The 22,620-nt window shown below is 38.0% G+C and overlaps 1 protein-coding gene across 1 annotated transcript in view; it reads right to left on the bottom strand.

Annotated features, from left to right (window-relative positions):
- Positions 1–6,985: 6,985 nt before the first annotated feature.
- Positions 6,986–22,620, bottom strand: part of LOC139710478 (mitogen-activated protein kinase kinase kinase 11-like) — a 73,166-nt gene continuing 57,531 nt past the window's right edge. Inside the window, exons 6-9 of the mRNA XM_071622393.1 lie at positions 18,683–18,805; positions 16,783–16,947; positions 14,518–15,237; positions 6,986–7,532 (exon numbers count right to left, since the gene is read on the bottom strand). Coding sequence (XP_071478494.1) covers positions 7,045–7,532; positions 14,518–15,237; positions 16,783–16,947; positions 18,683–18,805 — 1,496 coding nt within the window. The 3' untranslated portion in view covers positions 6,986–7,044. The remainder of the gene's footprint in view (positions 7,533–14,517; positions 15,238–16,782; positions 16,948–18,682; positions 18,806–22,620) is intronic.

Raw genomic sequence — 22,620 nt, forward strand, 5'->3', positions numbered from 1 at the left:
CTCACAATTTCTTTATCATCTTTATTGTCTGAATTTTATGGCTTTACTGGATGCCTGAAACAGTACTATCTGGGGTTGTGCTTATACACTGCAGACAAGGCCAATTTCTCTTCATGAGTGACAGATGTGAAGTAATGAATCAACATTAAGCTTATGGAACCAACAGAGCGGCTACAAGTAAAACCATACTTGGCAATCATATATTGTGAAGATATTACTGTATACGCCCAATATTTCGCAAGGTTTTTATTTTCGCGAATTTCGTGAGTCGCGTGCTATTCGCGAAATTAAAGACACGCGAAAATATTGACTCTGATCCCAATGTGAATGTGACGTTCGAGTGTACACTTCTCCGTTCAGTACAGGACTCCCCGATCGCGAATTTAACCTCTTGCGAAATCGTCAGGAGTTCGCGATTCGCGAAAATTTAGGCTCGCGAAATATATGGCGTATACAGTACTTTATAAAGCAATGAACAAGTTCAACACTACACATCAGCTCATATTATTTGTTGTTAGTATACAGTTGGCTGGAAAATATATCAAGATGAAGCTTACCCAGACAAAAATCACACACTGGTCATGTAAAGCATGGGAATGAAAAGAACAACATGAAATACAGTGCTCTACTCGTTTCATCATCTCATAGCAAAAACAAATCAGATATTGATGGCTACAAAATCCGACTGTGGCATGGTGGAATTTTCTGAGAACACATTTATCCCATTGTTCATATACAAATCCCTTTCTTTCTCTCTCTTTCTTTACTAAAATACAATTACTGTTCATGACCAATAAACCATTATGAAAAAAGAAATTGAGATGTGAACTCCATGAGAAGCAGACAGCCTTTGAGTAGATAGACATAAATCCTCACACCACTCCCTCTATGGCAACTTTTATTTTGGGACTGGATGGTTGGGGCCGGAAGAAGGTGGGGGGCGGGAGGGGTTCAAGACTTCACCACAGGAGAGCACACAAACAGGAACAGGAAATAAATACATTCTAATGAAAGTAGAACTACCAATGGAACAAGTAAACCCTAGGGATACCCTCTACAGTCCCATTCGATGGACCGTGGTTTGAATAAGCCAATATTTCAGCTACACCCTCCTCTGCTAAGTCAGTGGATAACCCAAAATAGACAACCTGTGTGATGTCATTAAATGATTGTCGTCTCATCATTTTCCCCATCCCGTTATATAACAGGAGCAACTGATATAAGGAAATGGCGCCCCCTCCTCTCCATCAGTCCCTGCACACTAACTACATACTTGATCTGTATGTACCTAGTTGTAAAGGTGCTTGATATCATGTGGGAGTGAATAGACTGGTTTACTGACATATTCAATATCTATGCATATTATCCAGAGACCCTGTCTTGGGATTGCCTAACATAGCAACAAGAAATACATGCAAACTGGTTTCTTAGTGTTCTTGTGAATTTGATAGGAGCTAGTATATAAACCACTTAGCGGACAACATAGCAATAAAAAGTTCAAGCAAGTGTTGTCTTAAATTTGGTTGGAGCGAAGTAAATAGACCACTTTTAACTGATATAAAAATGACTGGTATACCTGTATTACTGAGGGCACTATTGACACCCACAAGGCTTGCCTAAGGCCAGACTGACATAGCAATATCTGATATCATGTGTGCAAGCACACACTTGTAGGTATTAAAATGTATTCAGTAGACATGGGAACATGTGATTGTTTGGTAGTAAATACTCCAAGAAAATATCCGTAAATTTGAATGTATATGTAAAGCAGCCCATTCAGTGGCTCATTACTCACAATAAGCATTAGCAAACTGGCCAAACCTGCAGCTTACCAGCCACTGTCCAACATTATTACTTGCCATTGCCCTACACGGGAAGGAAAACAAATGCCCCAACATGATCCTCCACAAAGAGATATTGGTATGTTGTCATGTAGAAGCATATCCTACATCCAAGCACCATAGAACAAATATCTACACCTGATGTTGATATACTTGTTCCAACATTCCTCTGAGCTACAGGCATACAGGCAAGGTTGCCTCTCTGTTTCATGTATGGACAGTGATCTGAATGAGACACAAGGTGTGTATTGCTACCTGAACAAGTCAATAATACACTAACAACCCTCAGATTCTCTCAACGTACATAATAAATATCTAACTTCCACTTGACTTGTGTTCTTGACATAAAACCAATTCTGTGCCAGTCGAGGTGTACACATACAATTTTTGGCTTTAGTCACATAATATGTGTATCCATTCCTAACTTACAATAACATCTGGCAGATGAAATTAATAATATGACATAGATCTGAATCAGTTAATATTTGTGTCCTTCAGTGGCTGGTAAAAATGGAAATGTCTGAGACAGAAGTTTACCACAACAGGGATCTACTTTGCCTGCTAAAACAGAGGAACAATATTGTCATCAAATGAACAAATTTCAAACACTAGCAACGAAATTGGACTCATATGGAGGGTATGCAGATGATAATTTCTTCTGAAAGAGGCACAGGCATCCAAGACAACCTGACCTGAGGAATCCAGAATGATCTACTGAACTAATACAAGGTTAATTACAAAGAAACAAAAAAACCCCGACAGACACAAGGAGGAGAGTAACATTTTCATGATTGGCAGCTAACACACTGCATAAATTGGCAGATATAAAAGATATCCAGGATTCCTAGAGCATTTTCAGGATATAAATGCATTCACACAACTCCAAAATATAATTTGATGAACTCTATCTTCTTTCTTCTGCAATATATACAAACAAACATCGATAACTCTTTTAAAAAAAAAGAATGGTCACATCTGGTTGATTATGATTCAAAAAATAAAAGCTGGAATGCAAAGTGGAATTGAATTCACTGGGAATAGAGAGCATGACTGGGAAGTCAATAACTTACACATCAAGTGGCCACAATCTTCTGAAAGAATGCTGCACTAAAAATTACATTACATTACAATACATTACATGAATACATCAGTGAATTCTAACAAACGAGTCACCTCAGTGACAAATATGGTAACTTCTTTAATATATCACACATGTGAATCAACAGGTGGCATTAAATCATGTGCATCACACAATTATATAATTTTGTTACTTTCCATTCCGCTTGCCTACTGACAAATCAGCCCCAGGTATGAATCAGACTACCTATGTTTGATGCATTTGTTACTCGTGGATATCACATAAAACACTTTAAAGGCTGAAATGGGACTTGGCACATGAGTCAATACTGTTGCTTACAACCTTTTGGAGTTTGAGTGGCAGAATTACATGCATGAGCTATGTAAGACATTCTACCGCAGTTGGTTAAAACAAGGCCATAAAGTGCCATAATGTGTCTCGCCCATTCGCGGACAAGAAATTGTACGCGAATGGGATATAACAGATTAAAAAAAAAGAGATAAAAGATAAAAAGAGATATGAAAGGGTAAAAATTTATGGCAAAAAAAAAAGTGCCATAAAAACTTAACATTGGGCCCTTAAAGTTCGTTGACCCCTGCCTGTGACCTTTGACCTTGTGGTGACCATCCACTCCCCAAGGGACATCTACCATCCAAGTTTGGTCACAAACGGACCTATGGATCAAAAATTATGACCCATAATAGAAACGCGCCATAAAAATTAACATTGGGCTCTAAAAGTTTGTTGATCCATGCTTGTGACCTTTGACCTTGGGTGACCATCCACTCCCCAAGGGACATCTACTATCCAAGTTTGGTCACAAGTGAAGTTAGGGATCAAAAGTAATGACTCATAATAGAAACGTGCCATAAAAACTTCACATTGGGCTCTAAAAGTTCGTTGACCCATGCTTGTGACCTTTGACCTTATATTGATCATCCACTCCCAAAGGGACATCTACCATCCAAGTTTGGTCACAAATGGAGTTATGGATCAAAAGTTATGACCCATAATAGAAACGCGCCATAAAGACTTAACATAGGGCTCGAAAAGTTTGTTGACCCCTGTTGTGACCTTTGACCTTGTGGTGATCATCCACTCCCCAAGGGACATCTACCATCCAAGTTTGGTCACAAATGGAGTTATGGATCAAAAGTTATGACCCATAATAGAAACGCACCATAAAAACTTAACATTGGGCTCTAAAAGTTCATTGACCCCTGCCTGTGAGCCTTGACCTTGAGGTGACCTTCATATATATAATACAATGTGAAACTTTGTATGACCCCTCTTCCCTCGAAGTTTAATTGCAATTGAAGACCAGAGTAAAGAGTTATTGAAGTTTTTGTAGCGTTACGGACAGACGACGGAGGGACAGACGGACGGCGCAGGCGATCCCTTAGTCTCCCCTCACCTCTGGTGGGCTTGACAAAAACAACAAAAAAAAACAAACATCATACCATCTTAACATGAATGCGGATATCTGAACGTCATCAACCACACTAAAAATCAAACTACTGACTGGACTTGTGATGAGCGATAAAAGGCATGTTTGATATGTTTTAAAGAAATGTAACGTATATTTTCTGCTAAAATTAAAAATAAAGTGGGACATGACTCCTAAGAAAGTGAGACAGCAGTTTTGAATTGGGTGTCATCAAATTTACATAAGAAAGGAGTTAAAAATTCATGATTCTGCAAAGTAATTTCTTTTTAAAAGCCCTATGCACAAGGGTTAAAACATTTAAAGGGACAAACATCAACACGATATTTGAGCCAGTGATCAGAAAAGATCTGTCAGATGAATACCTAACCCTGGCATGAGCCACAGATAAGAGATAGAGCATGGGGGATTTCCCTACGGGACGCTGGTTTGGACTTCCGACAGAAAGAAATACTGAACTGAGTGGAGGGAGGGATCAAGCCTACATATAAGCTTATACAATCTTCACAAAAGGGATCATGGGATATTTGTCTAGTTGTGTTCTCTATCCTTCTTCTTCACAAATCTATCACCCAGCTGATTTTTCATGGACTACATTATGAGGAGAAATAGAGAAATAGTCATAGAATCATGAACTGGTGGAGAAATAACTACATAATCTATGAATAATCAGTTTTGCATGCATTCTAGTAAATTAGGTCCAAGACATATGATCGCAAAGGTGAGCAAAATAGGTGGTGCACTCTACAAGACACATGACTAAATCATAGCCTGCATAGAACAAACAAGAGCTAACTCACTGCCTAGAAGTAAGGCATGCTGCAAAACAATTTCAATGACACACAAACTCTGTGTAAATACACCAATGCACACCACAGTCACGTTCTAGATGGAGATAAAGATGAAGATAAAGGCGCTAGGATCAAAAGCTTGGGCCAACTTTGACTTAATATCAAATCTGATTTCTGTCAAGACAACCCTGTACAAATACGACTCTGACTTGTCAACAGAGTCATTTGGGGAATGCTGAACAACAACTAAAATCAAAATGGAATATTCAACATCACTTTCTCTTTACTGTTATAAAGCATATCAACCTTTTGGCCATTGCCACAAAATCACTGTCATCAATTCCCTGTTTCTTGGACCCCCTGTTGTCCATCTTCTGGTTTGTGATGCACTATAGCATTACTGCTGCTGTGCAAACTTGCTCGTGCAACAGTACCTGAGGGTCTGCTTGATACTGTAGTACATGCTTTTGCCAGTCTGAGTTAGTTACTCTTGTGCTAGGATAACACTGACACGGATGACTAGGAATGGGGCTGAAATATCTGGCAGCTCGCGTCTGATCAAACTATTCTGCTTGATTATGAAATGATGCCATATGCTTACAAGGAATAAGATGATTAAAGATAATGTACTCATATACCTTATATTATATAAATCATACAACTGATTGATCAAGGACGTACAAGGAATGACTAGAACTGCTTTCATCTGACTTTTTTGTAAGATAATGATTGTCATGCTTCTAAACTTCAACACCCAATGCAGCTCCCCCTCAGTAAGGTTTACTTTCACGTAAAAAAAAAATAAAATAAAATAAATTCAAAAAATTAAAAGCTCCCAACGAAGATATGGGCATATAGAATGAAGACATGATTTACAATGATTTTCCCTTCATTCACTAAAAACTACAAGTATGTAATCTTGAGTTTTCTAGTACATGTATTATCACTAAGGCTTTGGTCATTCTGCAATATTATTCAAAATCCTTCCAGCACGTATATGATGTTTTCCCTGGGAAATCATGACGTACAAAGGGGAATGTTGAAAAGGTATAGGGCTGTTTAAAGTGCATGATATTGAATACTAAAATTCTTATTAAGAATAGAGTTACAAAAATTGGTCTACTCTTATATCCATATATCAAAATCATTTGTAAAGGGTATGCATTCTCTGTACTTTCTTTTCTCTCCCTCTCTCTTTCTCTCTCTCTCTCTCTCTAACACTCTTTCATTCTCTCTCTCTTGCTTACTATGTTAAAGATAGATACTGGAATCAAAAAGCATTGATTTGGCCTCAGTACTGAAAATTGAAAAAAAGAAAGAAAAAAAGAACAGCTCTTGATCAGTATTGAATACATCGAGTACTGATGGCGGTGAATCATTTTCACTAGAATACTATACTGTGCAATACATTGGCATTTACTAACACACTAGCTGCATATAACAATTTTCACTACTCATTAGGAACAATAACAAAAACAAACTTGTTTTCATGACACAATGCAGCACCTTTGTAGTGATTCTCGTAATGCAGGTTAAAAAAAAAGAAAAAGAACAAATCAAACAAACCAAAAAAGCAATGTCACAAAGTTCAGCGACTGAATGGGACTTCTCGTATGAGTAATACACACTCGCATTTAAGCAACTGTTAAACTAGAAGGCTATTACACACACCATGTTTTACGACTCTGGGAACAAGAAATAAGATGGCAGCACCAAATGAAACACAAATTGTTACAGAGAGCAGATTTTGAATGCTGGCATCTTATCAAATGCTTCGATGTTCCTTACCAAAAGGTCTCCCATCCCATTGAAGGAGTGTGTCATGTTCTAAGATGTGTATCTTTGCAGCACTACACTACTATTACTATTACACAAAAGTTAAAGCCTTGATCATAAGAACTCTTGGATGAGTGCATTGATCGACGCCTTAGCCTCCGCTTTTGAGGGTGGGGCCTGCTTGACCGGAAGGGTGCGAGTCGGGTCTCTCTTTTGACCCTCAGTCTCCTGGTCCAGCAGGGAGGCGTTGACCACCTGGTGTTGGAGCTGCTGCTGCTGGAGCTGCTGCTGGTGATGTAGGGATGTTGGCTGGTGGTGATGGTAGCTGTGCACTGACTGCTGCTGGTGTTGTGAGTGTGGTTGGTGTTGTGGGTGCTGTTGGTGTGGCTGCTGGAGGTGATGCTGGTACAACTGCAGCTGCTGCTGGGTCTGCGGCTGGGACAGGGAGTGGTGGAAAGGGATGTGGTGCGGTGTGGTGGTAGACAGTGGCGGAGAAGTGGCACCAGATGTGTTGCTGCTGCTGTAGCTGCTGTAACTGGCTGTGGAGGAGTCGGCATGGTAACTGTGACGTGGTGTGGTGTTCGCTGATGAAGAGACTCTTCCTGCAAATCAAAATGTAAGTGCATTGTAATTAAAAACCAGTGCCACATAAAGCAGTGAAGCTCTACACACAGGCAAACAGCTGTCAAGTCCAACATGAAAAATAATAAATTCCATACCATATAAACATAAAAAACTTTGCATATTGAACAGATATTATGAGACATTATGATGATAACATCCAATACAGCAAATGAAAATTTAAAGTCACTGAACAGTTTAATCATTTCAATTTCTTTTTCCTCACACAAGTGTAATCCATTGGTTTTATCAGGAAAATCAGGTTGCATAAATATCATGCATACTGACATTGGATTACATGCAGTTTGATATTGTACCATATCGCACAATTCAGATGTAGAACATGCTACTTTTCACGGACATTTATGTACAAGTTTGCAAGCTATACATCCAATTTTATCACAAATAGCAACTCATCCCCTCTGCAAAGAAGCAATGTGACTGTATACATGTCATCATGGGGTAAATAAAGGGGTGCACAATCATGAAAACACTTAGGCAAGCTCTGTGTGAAGGTCACTGTTTTCTCACAAAAGGCAGTAAGTATGGAGTTTGTCCATTTCCACATGAAACACAAATCACTGTCTTGTGAAGTTAATACGAAACATACTATGGGTTAAAACTTAAGGTGATACATGTCAGCATCTAAATGAAAGTTTAACATCCAAGCAATATATCTATATATTGGAATATCTGCACATTAAATCACATTAATGATATCAAGTGTATACCACTGCAGTAATAACGTCTAGTGTTAGTCTTCCATGTGGCATGACTATACTGCAATATACAGAATATATAATTGTGGTATTCCATGTGACTGAGAATGTCATCATACACTGAAAACACCTGATTTTATAACATCCTGAAATCCTGTTATAGCATGAATTCAAATATACAATGTTGGAAATAAATGGCAAAAATGCCCTGGCAATTATTCATATGCACCCAATATTGGTATATCAATGAAAATTAATGGGGGAAAAAACCCTCCTCCACCATCATTGTCAAAACATGGAAGCTCAGCTAACGCATATCTGAAAATGACTTAAATGATTTTGTTAGAAGTAGAAAGAAATAAATAGAGAGGAAGAGAGAAAGAGAGTCTGTGCATGTGTACCCTTATAAATCCCTTATATTCATATCTATGTTGGTAGCTGAGATATCACACCACATACATTGATCAGCACGTTTTTGAAATTATGTTAGGGGGAAAAAAAAAACCTCTTGAAGTACACTTATGTTACTACAACTCTTTGGTTGGGTGTCACAACACAAATCACTGGGAACATGCATGATATCTTTAATGACCAACTCACTTGCAAGCCATCGTCATTTGACTCAAAATGCCCAAACTGAATTGATACTGAGTAAGAGGCAGGTTGCATTGCGACAAGCGTGCTCTTTCCTTCTACTGTCCCTACTTGTGTTTGCACTGCTGTGACACACTGACAGTGTCATGTATTACACTGATGATATCAAGGAAGTAACAACTAACAAAGGCCCGAATTCACGAAGGTGGTACAATCTTGTCCATGGCTTAAACCATGGACAAAGACCATGGGGCGCAAAGTGTTGCATGGAATATTTCATGAAGAAATCAGTCATTTCATTGACGAAATGATTATTTTGTAACGAAATAACATTTCATAACAAAATGACCATTTCGTCGATGAAATAATAATTCCATCAACAAAATGGTCATTATGTCGACAAAATGACTGATTTTGTAACAAAATATTCCATGCGACACCTGGTGCCCAATGGTCTTTGTCCATGGTTTAAACCATGGGCAAGATTGTACCACCTTCGTGAATTCGGGCCAATGAGGTCCTAACTCTATGTCACCTTGAAAGCACAGCAGTCAGGTACGGGACAAGACGCAGCAGGGAATGTATTCACACTTTCAGAATTCCATTCAAGTTGTGAGATACAAAATATAAGTTTACACGGATTATGAAAAGTATCTTTTTAGCCGTGGTTCCGTTGTTGATACACACTGACTCAAAATAAAACGCACAAACTACAAGAGTAATCTATCATGATAATTAACAATGTCTCCCACAAGGCCAGTATTTGTTGTTGAATTCTCTGGGTACCAAACATATACTGTATACACCATATATTTTGTGAGTCTAAATTTTCGCCAATTGGGAATTCCTGACGATTTTGCGAGTGGCTAAATTCGCGATCGTGGAGTCCTGTACTGAACGGAGAAATATACATGCGTATGTTACATCCACATCGGGATCAGAGTCAATATTTTCGCGTGTCTTTAATTTCGCAACAATAAAAACCTCATGAAATATTTGGAGTATACAGTAACTCTCTCTATCAAAAAAGAAGATTAATACTTTAAGGCAAATGACCTTGAAGATGGGAGTTTAATAAAATGACCCAGCCCTGCCCTAGAAATAGCAATACCTTGAAAATTAATCACTAAGCTGTGTTTCTGTTAGCACAAACAGCACTCTTCATTTGGGTATCCAGTAAGACACACAGCAAAGCCAGAACACAAAAAGATGACAACAAAATGAAAATCAAGTGTATGGAATGCTGAGGAGACGAGGAAAGACAAGAATTAATATAATAAAGCAGAGGAGGTATAGACAAAAAACAGAAATATTATGGAAAGCTATGTGTAATACCACTGAGAATGCAGTGAAAAATGAACGGGAATGGTGGGTGGTGCAAAGCATGACACACAAACCGTGAAGATGAATATGACAACCAAACACCCCAATGCTCTTTGTGTGGTAATTCCCTTCACACTGCAGATGTAAGGACTGGCACAACATCTTTTCTTTATTATTATTTCTTGTTATCATGCTTTCAGTGTGGTTGCTGTTTTTGTGCTAAAGCCCCTTAGAATTTGATCAAAGTGCAAATATCAACAACACCATTTTACAGGAAAAATCCTTTTCCTTCTCCAAAATATTCAAACACCTACCCTCAATCTTTTTCAAAGCCATGCATTACCCTTATGCACAGAAAACACTAATATATTGAAAGTCTGCAAAACCTGTCCAGCTTATCACTGTTTAGAAAATATTTTGCCTAAAAAACCAAAAAGAATCCATCCTGAATTTCATATATACTGTATACAAACTATTCTTTGCAGTGTTTTTATTTTCACAATTTTTGACCAATATTCCTGAAATTAGCAACTTTAAAAAGTATTGCCTCCTGTACCACAAATGTGGTGCTTATTGTCTCCAAGGTAAGAAATCTGTAACTTTTCTTTTAACTAAGAGTAATACTTACTTCTCCTCTGTCACTGTGATTCTCAATTGTGAATTCAAACACTTACAATATTGTCTCAAAAGTCCCAGGTAATCAAATTTTATACACACGAAATATATGGTGTATACAGTATTTCATGAGTGACTTCAAGATGTAAACTTCTGTACAACTCTAGAACAGTTCTTCAAATTATGCAACTACAAGCAGGTACCTTATGTTAGAGCTTTTGTATAATTTAGGAGAAACCACATCCTAAAATTGTTGACAAGATCTACTATTAAGAATTATCTGACAGTATTGATTTTACAAATTATACAGGTGACAATATGAATACTCATCATATGAGTAAATATCATAGTCACGATATATGGTCCCATAAACTCAAATCTCTGTTTACAGCACACTGAACACATAGCCCAAGGCAAGTTTTCTTGTTTTAGATCACCTTTGGATGTTGTACCAAAACTTATAGTTAAGGGAACTGCATAATGAGTCACTATGAAAAGTTTCAAAGCGAACTTCTTGTCTAATTTCAGTCTGAATGCTACATTTCAGCAAGGGAAAGATCCACAAAACACGGCAATGTGTAATGAATGTTTAGATATAGCATAATGAGAAACATCTAAACAAATTACACTATAGGGGTGCTTGCCATCTTATATTTTTGCCAGTGTGACTGACTCTAATTCTTCACTAAGCCTATTTAGGAATCTCACACAGATCTAATTACAACATTATTTTATATTTTGCCTTACACAATTACTGACATAACCTGTGAACTAATACTCACTTCTAGAGGAAAGAGGTAATTTATGAACCTTATTGCTGATAACCATTCATTCTGAATTACTTTGTTCCCAGTTACAGATATCACTCTCATCTACTTGCTGCTTTACTTGGGCAGTTTCATTCAGTTTTGTTGCCTTTGGCTTATTTCTAGCAGTAAACAAACTACATCCGTAAATTGTTACTTTTTCCCCCAGAGTTAGATAAAAACTTTTTGTTTGAACATGTTTGCTGTTGCTCACTATAAGCATTCCAATGAAATAACTGAAATTTGCATGCCTTGAACTCAGAAGCATAATGTGCAGTATATCATACACCAAATGCAAACTGAAATGAGGGATCTACGTATATATAAATAAATATATATATATATATATAGCTGTGACTGTGCATGAAATGAAACCATTGAACTGTGTAACTTAAAAGCCATTTTGGGGTGTTGTTTCTTTTCTTAACAAAAATCAAATCATTCCTCTTTTTTTTTGAGATAAAATATGTGAGTGTCTTTGAAAGCTAAAGGTTGTGCACTGGGTAGGGAAAATGGAACAAGAATCAATTCAAAACAGTCTGGCACATCCACATTCTGTGCATTTTTTCAAGGTTAAAAGAAAAAAAAGGAAACCTAAAAATTCATAAAAGGAGGGAAACTGTTCCTGCTCTCTATTTTCTCTTCTTCAGGGGGTGGTTTTGTTTGTGGAAAACTCACGATGAGGTGATTCGTTTGCAGACTGGTTCTGTGGCGTGAGGTATACTCTGGAGTGAGGGCGGGGTCGGGCGCAGATGTCGAGTGAGGAGGGTCTCTCCATCAGCGTGTCTCCCACTGCACGACAGAGACAACACACACGCACACACGTCAGGACTCGGGCCACGCCATGTGGTGCTCATAATGGCTGAGCGCCCCTTGAAATAGGTCGCTCCCTTATGCTTGAGGTCTTGTCGGGGTACGACAGACTGTTGTATGTCATATTCAGTCATTGTCTTTCTGACCATTTAATACCAATGCACCAGTGGCATAACAAACTCATAGGTGATGTTTCTTGGGTCACATACCAGTAACTAGGGATTTCTTCCCCTGCTTTTTCCATTCTGGTGGTTTACTATCCAATCATAATTACTATCCTTTGGCAAATGGTAATGGTGATGAAAATACACTACCACCAGAACATTATGACAAGATGATTAAAGTAACATATCAACTACCTTTGTACATGCTTCTAAATACCACAAGGAATATGACCTGTGTCATATCAAATTTCAAAGAAGCACATACAGTTATGATCCCACCCAAACTTTAAACTCAGTAGTCCTTGATTCCAGAAGCCATTTTACCTGCACAAAGTTCTCTGTTTATGCCCTTTAAGAAGTCCTCTTCCCTACCTAATGTAGGTCCTTCCCTTCCCTCTCTGTCTGGGGTAGGTATCAGTGATCTGTCAACACATTTAGTGCATGGAGTGCCTCGGAGGAAAAACACCTTTTACTAGTTTCCATCTTAACAAGGTGGAACAATGAAATGATGACTGTGGTACTACTATGTTCACACAATGTTTGGGGCAATGCTGTGTAATGGAGGCTAATGAATGCCAATTGTGGATGATTTACCATCGATGTGCATGTCTCACACACACACAAGAGGAGATGGAGCTAGTTTAATCTACTGTCACACTACAGGCTGAAATGACAAACCACTCAAAATCTGGCCAGGGTTATCAACATGCTACACTGTCTAGGCATGCCTCAAAGATATGAATAAAATCTGTAAAAATGAAGACATATGGCTAACTGTTAAATTTCTAGGACTTGATAGAATGGACCCTATCTTATTAATGCACTTGTAAAAACAGCTAAAAATACAATTACCCTTTTCTATTCTTTCCAATGCATAACTGAGATCACTTTGTCAGAAATTAAAATGTTTTTCTTTCCAATAAAACAGCAAACACTTTTAGTTCTACCCCTAGTAATAAGTTATCAAAATGTTCCCTCTTTTGTCCCTACCTATACAGAAGTCATAGCTATTGTTGACAGCTTTTTCTTAATGGGCAGCTCATAAGGTGTCTCATAAATTGAAGGGTCATATGTCAGGTGATAATCTCAGTAATGTGAGAGGTTGTGTGCTTTTCTAATATTTTTTTTCCCAGATATCTGTTTTCATTCATGGTTGATATCAAAGAGTAAAGACAATGCCTGTAGAATGCTGAGGGTAAAAATCCTGTCTCACTGCTCTACAGCATCAGCACCGATGATGCCTTCACTACCTGTTCAGCATTGACATCTTCCATATAAGTTAGGATGAGGATGTGAACACTGAAACATATACTGGCTGGCGCAATCACTGAAATGATTCATGAATGACTTGCCCCACCCTGGCAGACTGTCTGAATTTGATGCCAACAAATCTGCCTGGCTAGTGAGGAACATAAGAGATGATATCCACTGGACACAATACACCTGAATATGGTCAGAAAAGTGTTTTACATTCTCGGGTAAGGATAAAGCAAACTTTCCATCACTTCATATTTCTACCTGAATTGTGGTGTGATGTAAGCATTCAATTGAAAATAAATACAGGAATGCATCAACATGAAGAAAAGGCTGTTGAACAGTGGGAAAAGACAGATTGAATCTTTTCCTGACTTGAATGAAAGCAATGATTCACTTCTTGATATCAAAGAACTATATCTGCTGTAATCAAAGTTAAAGCAGCTGAATATTTGAGAAATACCTAATGTAAAGGAATCCCTATGCTAGTAGTGCTCCTCAACATGAGACTAAAATGATAGGAAAAATTGCTTTCCACTACAGAACATTCAACGTTCTAGAATTTCTCCACGAAAGAAAAATTGTATTTCAATTTTTTCTTTTCTCAGCTTTCTTACATACCCACAACCCTTAGACCCAACACTCATCAGGGTGGGGTCACTGACATAAAGCACTTACCAAAGCTGGTCCGGCGTGGGGGCACCAGGGGTGCATTGCGGAATGGTGAGGACAGGTCTGACCCAGGGCTGCTCGCACTGTCCCAGCGCGTGTTGGAGGCACAGGACGGCGTAGAGCTATCCGACGGGGTTCTAGTCCTTCGCATACTACTCAGATTATCATCGGCAGAGGCCGTACGCCGGTGCGTGCGCACCGAGGGGGAGGGTTGATGGTTGTTGGGCAGGGAGTCTCTGTGGTCCATGAATGCTGGGTTCTGCTTCACAGTCAGGTGGGTCTGGAGAGGTAAGTGGTGGTTACCATTGTTTGTGTCATCCCACACGCTGGTGGAGGCAGGGGCCGCCACCCAGTTCTTGGTCAGGTTCGACGTCGAGCTGATGGAGATGTAGTCCTCATCCTCCAGGCCGTTGATCTCGTTTTCGCTCGTCTGCGTGCTCACCTCGTCCAGGGACGACTGCTTGGCGTACTCCTTCCTCCGCTGCTCCAGCTCACCACTCTGGTAGATGGCCAGGTTGGTTGTGCGCACGTCGTAGCCCAGGGCAACAGAGGCCAGGATGGCTGCCGCCCCATAGAGTCCCATTTCAGCCATGCCAGGTTTGCTGGGTTTGCGTCTTAGTGAATCACGCTTTGCATCGTGGTTTTCTTCTGCCCCGGGATCCAGCTGGGGGCCCACATCCGGCCAGTAGGGTTTGGGGTTGGCCAGGCTTACTTGCCAGTTCCCATCTAGTAACAGATAGATGACATATACAAATACATGTACATCATATTACAAAGGGACAAAATTTATGCCAGACTTTCCCACCCGCAAAAAATATTTGACAAATTGATTGCACTTAAAATTATGAGTGGTGTTGACAATGTCACAATAAATGACTTTGAAACTGCTCCCCCTCATAAAGATCCTTAGAGACATATAAGGGTCACCAACCTTTTCCCTCATGAGATATGGAAGTAAAATCTAATATAGTACAGCTGCTGTTCACCAACAGGCTGAAAATGAAGAAAGACTAATCTTTCCTTGTATTATTATGCTACTGACATTGCTATGTGATCCTCCTGTTCCATAAGAGTTGAAGAAAATTTCCTGCAACATTCTGGAGTCATTCTGTGTCTAGTGCGTCACTGCCAATGAGAACAACCATACCACAGAACATGCCCTCATCCAATATTCTTGGAAATGTTTTTCATCAATAGTAACTTCCTTTCAGCTTACATCACACATGTGACAATTACTTGATTAAACAAAAGGAAAGGTTTAATTTTGCAAAACATTAAATGCACCCAGTGAAATCATAATGCAGATGTCAAAAGGGAGAGTTTTTTTAATATACATATAAATAAAACTGCATCTGGAAATGAGTTTTCAAGTCATCCTCAGATCCTGAGATGAACTCAGTTCAGGCTCATATTTTGTTCACGTTATTACTCGAACCCTGAGAAATAGAAGAGTATGTATATATAGCAAAATATGTAGAGTATATGGCCACAATATTGCAAGATCCACACCCAATAACATGATACATGATTTGGTAGAAAATTTTTTAAAAGACCTAATCTAATCATCATTCCATATGGACAAGATGAAGGGAAATTAAGGTCTAGATATGACTGTAGTGACAATAATATGCGTGCTGAGACTTCTCTTTACCACTACTGGCTCTTCTTATCCCTCTTCCTGCCATTTATGTCCCCCCACCCACCCCCCCCCCAAAGAAAAAAAAATACTGAGGGAAAAATAACAGGCATTTCCTAGTTATTATGATATAATTTATTAGGGTGATCGATCATTTCTATATGCTGATCCATTCCTGTGGAATAAAATCCCCCAAATACTCCTGATCTGTCCTCTCTTAGTAGCTTTGAGATTTCACTACAAACCTTTTTATTTAGATAAGCATTCTTGTAAATATTTCCTTCATCCCTTTTCTCATATCTCTCTTCATAGATATTTTCTTTTTGCCTTTCTGTGCACCATAAGCATCTTCTCATGAAGGATACCTGCACATTACAAATATCATTATTATTGTTGTTATTATCATTATTATTATTATTATTATTATTGTTATAATCATCATCATTATTATCATCATCATCATTATTATTGCTATTATTATTATTATTATTATTATTATTATTATTATTGTTGTTGTCGTTGTTATTATCATTATCATCATCATTATTATCATCATCATCATCATCATTATTATTGCTATCATTATTATTATCATTATTAATGTGGGTCCGCATTTGGGACCATGAATACTCTACCAAGCATAGGTGATAACGGAGACATTGTGTGGATGAGATTGGGGGCACTGGTGAACTTCTTGGCTGTGGCCTCAGACAAGGTGTGTGGTCTGAACGTCTTCTGTCTCTGCTTCCGCTGCATTGTGCTTGGTCCCCACGTCTTGCCCTTGGGTTGACCTTTTGGAACTATGTCATCAAACAGGAGCAACCATGAAAGAAAGGTACATTTATCGATGATTAGCTATTTCAACAGTAGCCATTTGAAATGTAGGTATTAAAACATATGATGTGAAAGAAACTCTCCTTCCTGTTTGGTGGTCACTTGTTTCCAAATATCCACTTGGATGTATTTTTTACATGACAGATGTATTGATTATGGTGGAAAGTACTATCAATGTTATCAATGTTGTATTGCTGTGATTAACTGGCTACATCTTGTATGGTACCACATTCTGTTTTGATTGTATCAAATACACAAAAGAAAAATGGTTCACATTATTTAAAGAAACAGACATACAAATAGTGACATTTCTAGATGCAGTTTCTGTAATGTGCTAGTCTGCCAGTTGCAGTTTCTGTAACATGCTAGCCTGCTAACTGCAGCTTCTCAGTTCTGTAACATGCTTAGCCTGTTACACGTAGTTGCAGCTTCTGTAATATACTTAGCCTGCTAGTTGCAGTTTCTGTAACATGCTAGCCTGTTTTTAAAAACACAGCAGAGGTCTTGAGATACCTCATTTCAAAACCTACTCGTAGCATCAAACTCAAAGGGAAAGATCCTTATGTTTATGCCATCGTATCCTATTCACAAAACAATGTCAAGACCTGTTTGGGTATTGTAAAGCAAGAAATATTTGCGAATTAACACTGACAGCCATTTTCATGGCATGGAATTTTCGTGAAATGCCATTGGCATCAATGCATGTAGTGTAGACAAGAACTTTCGCATGCATTTTCATTTTGCAAATCTTGGCTCTTGCAAAATTCTTGAAATTAAAATGCACATGTAAAATTCTGGTTTTACAGTATGATGATGCAAATAAAATGAAGAACTATTCATCTGAAACTGCAGAAAGATACACTGGTAAAGTTCATAATTCTACTGAGTATACGCTTCTAATTTGTTTTGTATTGGCACAACAGATGAGATTAATTCCATTGAAAACATACGGCTAGATATGTATCTTAATTGTAAACAATATTTCAAGGAGTAGTTGATGGTTCCAGCACTTCAAAACTGAGAAATTTTGCAGAAAAAAAAAAATCCTGTAATGATGGCAGCTTGTAAAGTTCATAGGAAGTGTATCTGATCCACAAGATTGGAGGAATAGAAGAAGCAAGCTCTCTCCTCCAAATATTCCATTCTCCAATCATCAAAGCAGAAGTTTCTTCCAACATAAACAGGGATTATAGTGAAAATCTGCGATGAATTAAATTTTTTGTTTCATTCCACATGCTTTCTACACAAACTTTATTGTAACCATAAGTCACAGCAGTAAAATTACATTGAGTAAATATCAGTGGAAGTTCACAAAACTTCATATTTGTAGCACTTGACATAGCTCATCCAGTGGACTTAACTTTGCCTTATTATGCCTCAGTAATAAGTTGAGGAATGGTGTCATTTTCCTATAAAAATGAAAACTTGAGAAATTCTCATCAATTTTTTTTTTTTCGTATCGTTGTACCATTTTCACATTACAAGTTGTAGAGTATCCCACTAGAGAGGGCCCAATTCATCTCTGTTGAAATAGATTAAACCAATTTTCTCACACTTTCACTGAGTGGGATACCTGTCTATTGGCAATAACTGAATCAACATATGTTTGGGGGAACTTCCCCTAAACCCCCCCCCCCCCCCCAATTCAGCTATCCCTCACCCTTCTTTCTTTACACTTTCACTGGTCTATGAGGTACTCACGTGCAAAGACCCGTAACCTGGGGATGGGACTCTTTGGGGGGCTCTCTTCTGGACTGAGCGGGGAGCGAGGGTCTCTCCTCTCAAACGACGGATCAGCCTTTACTGTCAGCTTGTGGTGGAAGTCTGAAAGGAGGGCAAAATGGCAGGATTAATAATAATTATAATAATAATAATGTCTTATATTACCCAGGGTAGCCTCTTCAGTGTTGCCACTGCTCTACCAGAGGGCCCTGCTATTATTATTACTCTAGCATTGCCAGGTACCCATTTATACACCTGGGTCGAGAGGGAGTGGGTAAAAACATCTTGTCCAAGGACATAAGCACTGGGCGGGATTTGAATTCAGGTCTTCAGACTGGGAGTCAGGAGTCTTATCCACTATGCCACAGCGCCCCCACAATTATTGGACTAGATGTATTTCAGTTGGTATATCAATTACATGACATGTATTAGCACCTACATGAATTTACTGAGAGAATACTGGGGGTAGATGGTGACAAAATATCCCAATAATGTGTTGAAGACAGCTTGTGGGGGTAGGATATGATAAAATGTTTCACACGGTTTATGAATGATGATAATATCATAACCATAATATATATCATATCATAATATTATTGTAATGATGCATTTATCACACTAACATCATAAAATGGAACTGAATCAATGTTCACATTTTGCTCACAATATTAAGAGAAAAAGGACGATAAAAGGCTAGATTATGCCAATGAATTCATATTTCATGGAATTATGCACAACTTGACTTTACATCAGCCAATTGAAGTTAATGCATAGATGTAACAGACGGGTCTGTCCGTTAAGTGAATATAAATCAATTATGACAGAGAAATCTTATCTCTGCTATGAGAGCAATGGGTCATAGGAAAAAAAATCCACTGTCATGTGATCAGATCTCAGGTTCGACCTCAAATAATGCCACAAAACCTCAACTTATAATATAATAGACCATAGCTGCTGGTTGAGTTGTGGTTAGACATTTCCAGGAACTGCAGAGATTGACCTGCCCACAGAAGAGGTCAAATGTTCAGTTCCTTTTGTTGTCCTTTTTTTTCTCCTGATTTTTTTTTTGATTATCATAGTGTATGAATGAATAATTCTTGCAATATAAAAAAAAAAAAATGAAATGTCTACATGATTGGAAACTTATTTAACATGCACTTCTCGGCCCATGTAGAAAATTGCCCTGCAAACACTGTTTGGGTGGGTGTATACTGAACAAATCTGGGCAGTCTTTGTCACTTGTACAGTCCCACGTATTTGCTAGAGTAGCGATGTAGTCCCAGTGCAAACATCTGTGAGCAGTTGGTTGTATTCCAGATCCAGGGGCATTAAAGCAGGGGGACTGGGATGTTTGAGGTTAGCAAATTGAAATACTGCATGGGCTGGGTTGTGCAAGAAAAAGAACTGTCACAAGTATTTACAAGGAAAATTTTATGGCGCAGGAAATTAATACAAGGAGCATACACCTGTAAACATTGAGGTGACATGCTCACAAAGAAATAATATACAATCTACAATGTCTGCTGGCCAACCACCTTTAAGCCATTACTACCTGGATTATTTCATTCAGGTACCCAACTACACTAAAAACTCTGAATATCTACTGACACACACACACACACACACACACACACACATACACACAAATGTGGGTCCAATGCTGTCACAGACTTTCTTGGAGAAATATTTTTAAAGGGGAATGATACACAAATATATACATACACATATATAAATTGAATGAATGCAGCAATATTAGTAAAGCACATTGATCAGTGAAGTTTGAAGAAAATCAAACAATTCATTAGAAAATTGTGAATGTTTCAGTGCCGCGGTCGCTGGATGAGAACACTACAACAGTTCATATTTCCACAGGACAGCCATGAAAAGAAAATATAAGGAGGATTCACCATTTTTTATCTTGATTTTTATCCTGAATCACAACTACAGGATACCCACTTTTTACTGAAAATAAGAATACTAATGTAAACAAAATTTGAGCTTTTCACAGCTACACTTGATTATGTAATATGGAGATATATTTGAAGTCACTATTGGAAAATTTGCTGAGATAGACAAAATATTTTGAAACACACTTTGTATCCTTGGACTCAAAGTATCATAAAGAAGAGTATTCACAAGCTCTGTGGATTTTATTTGTTGTTCTACTGAAAATCAAAACCAAAAGTTGCATCGCATTGCATTAATTGACATGAAAATCAGCAAAATCTTCATGCACATTGTGGTTTACCCTAAATGTCCTGATATCATCAGATATTTCAACCATGACATACAAGTGCAGCCCAAATGAAAACAGACCTGACGAGATCGTACTGCCGTACCATAAATCACTCTTAAAGTATGTGAGTTTTTAGTCTCTGCTGAAGTAATGTCATATGAAAGGCACATTTTCCCTGCATTTTGATGCATTTATGGGAGGATGAGTCACACACGGAGTGATGTCACAGCTAATGCATCAAAACTAGAGAGAAGTAGAATGAGTCAATCTTTAACATCTTTTTTTGGGGGGGGGTGGGGGAGGGGGGGGGGGGGGACTGCTGATGTATTTTGCCTATATGTGTTTTGTCTCTTTTTTTTCTCTATACAGGTTTAGATGGCATAGAACAACACAGAACAACATTCCCTGAAGTATGCATCGCAGGGGAAATTAAGGGCACCACGCTGGTCAGTCACAACCCAAGCATTCCTTCCTTCTTCTAGGCATGCACACAAGAAGTCTAACAATGGATGTCAGACATATAAACAGCACTGCAGTATACTGAGGGTTGAAAACTGTGTTTTTGAAAGAAAAATGTTATTTTTACCTTCCTGTAATAGACATGTTTGGTGAAACAATTTAGAAAAACAATATGTTCCATAAAACCTGCAGTATTTTTGGCATAAAACAGTACTAAATACTGCAAAAAGTAACAGCTGGCATCTCTGTGTAACTCATTCTCTTGCATACAAATGGCTAATGCATTTTACAAAGTTTAAGACATCTTTCCACATGTATTTGCATTTTTCACTATATATTTTCGCAACAGAAATATGTGTACTGATTGATGAGAATCTGAAGTGATAAATATATGAATATCACGATTACAAAGCATTAAAGAATAATGAAAGACAGTACCTTCAAACTTCCAGGAAGCATATGAACCAAATTGATACAACCAATATGGGAATTTCATTCACTGTCATTGCATACAAAGCACCTAATATGATTACAAAGTGGAGAAACAATATTATGCAAGAATTTTTCATTCAGATATGTGCCAAAATGTGCATATGTGTGTGTGTGTGTGTGTGTGTGTGTGTGTGTGTGTGTTTGTGTGTGAAAGATGAGGGTTCAATTAAAAGGTTACAATTTTTATTTGATGAATTTGGGAAAATAAGTGGTCTCAAAATAAATAAAGGGAAGACTAATTTCTTATGGCTTGGGGAGGAAAAAGATAGGCCAAATATTCATTTGTTTGGGAATTTTGTTCAAGAAATCAAAATATTAGGAATTTATTTTTCCTTAGATGTTAAGGCAAAAGAGAATTTAAATTTTAAAGAAATATTAAGTAAGATAAAAAGTCCTTTAGGATGGTGGAAAGAAAGAGATTTAACACTTATGGGAAAAATACATCTTATGAAAACATTCGCCTTGTCAAAACTGAATTATGTAGCATCACTTATTGTTGTTCCTCAGTGGGTATTTTCAGAAGTCGAAAAAATTACCTTTGATTTCTTATGGCATGGCAAAGACCGTATAAAGAGAAATATTATGTATCAAGATTATGAGTTTGGGGGTTTAAGAATGACGAACTTTCGGTTATTTGTTAAGGCACAAAGTATTATGTGGCTAAAACGCCTTCTATATGGAGAAAAAGAAGTTGGGTGGAAATTATTTTTTTGACTTCTGTTTTAGTACT

Source organism: Diadema antillarum, unplaced genomic scaffold, assembly GCF_040938485.1.
Source record: "Diadema antillarum isolate AM-2024a unplaced genomic scaffold, OU_Dant_1.0 seq00001536_RagTag, whole genome shotgun sequence".
NCBI lineage: Eukaryota > Metazoa > Echinodermata > Echinoidea > Diadematoida > Diadematidae > Diadema > Diadema antillarum.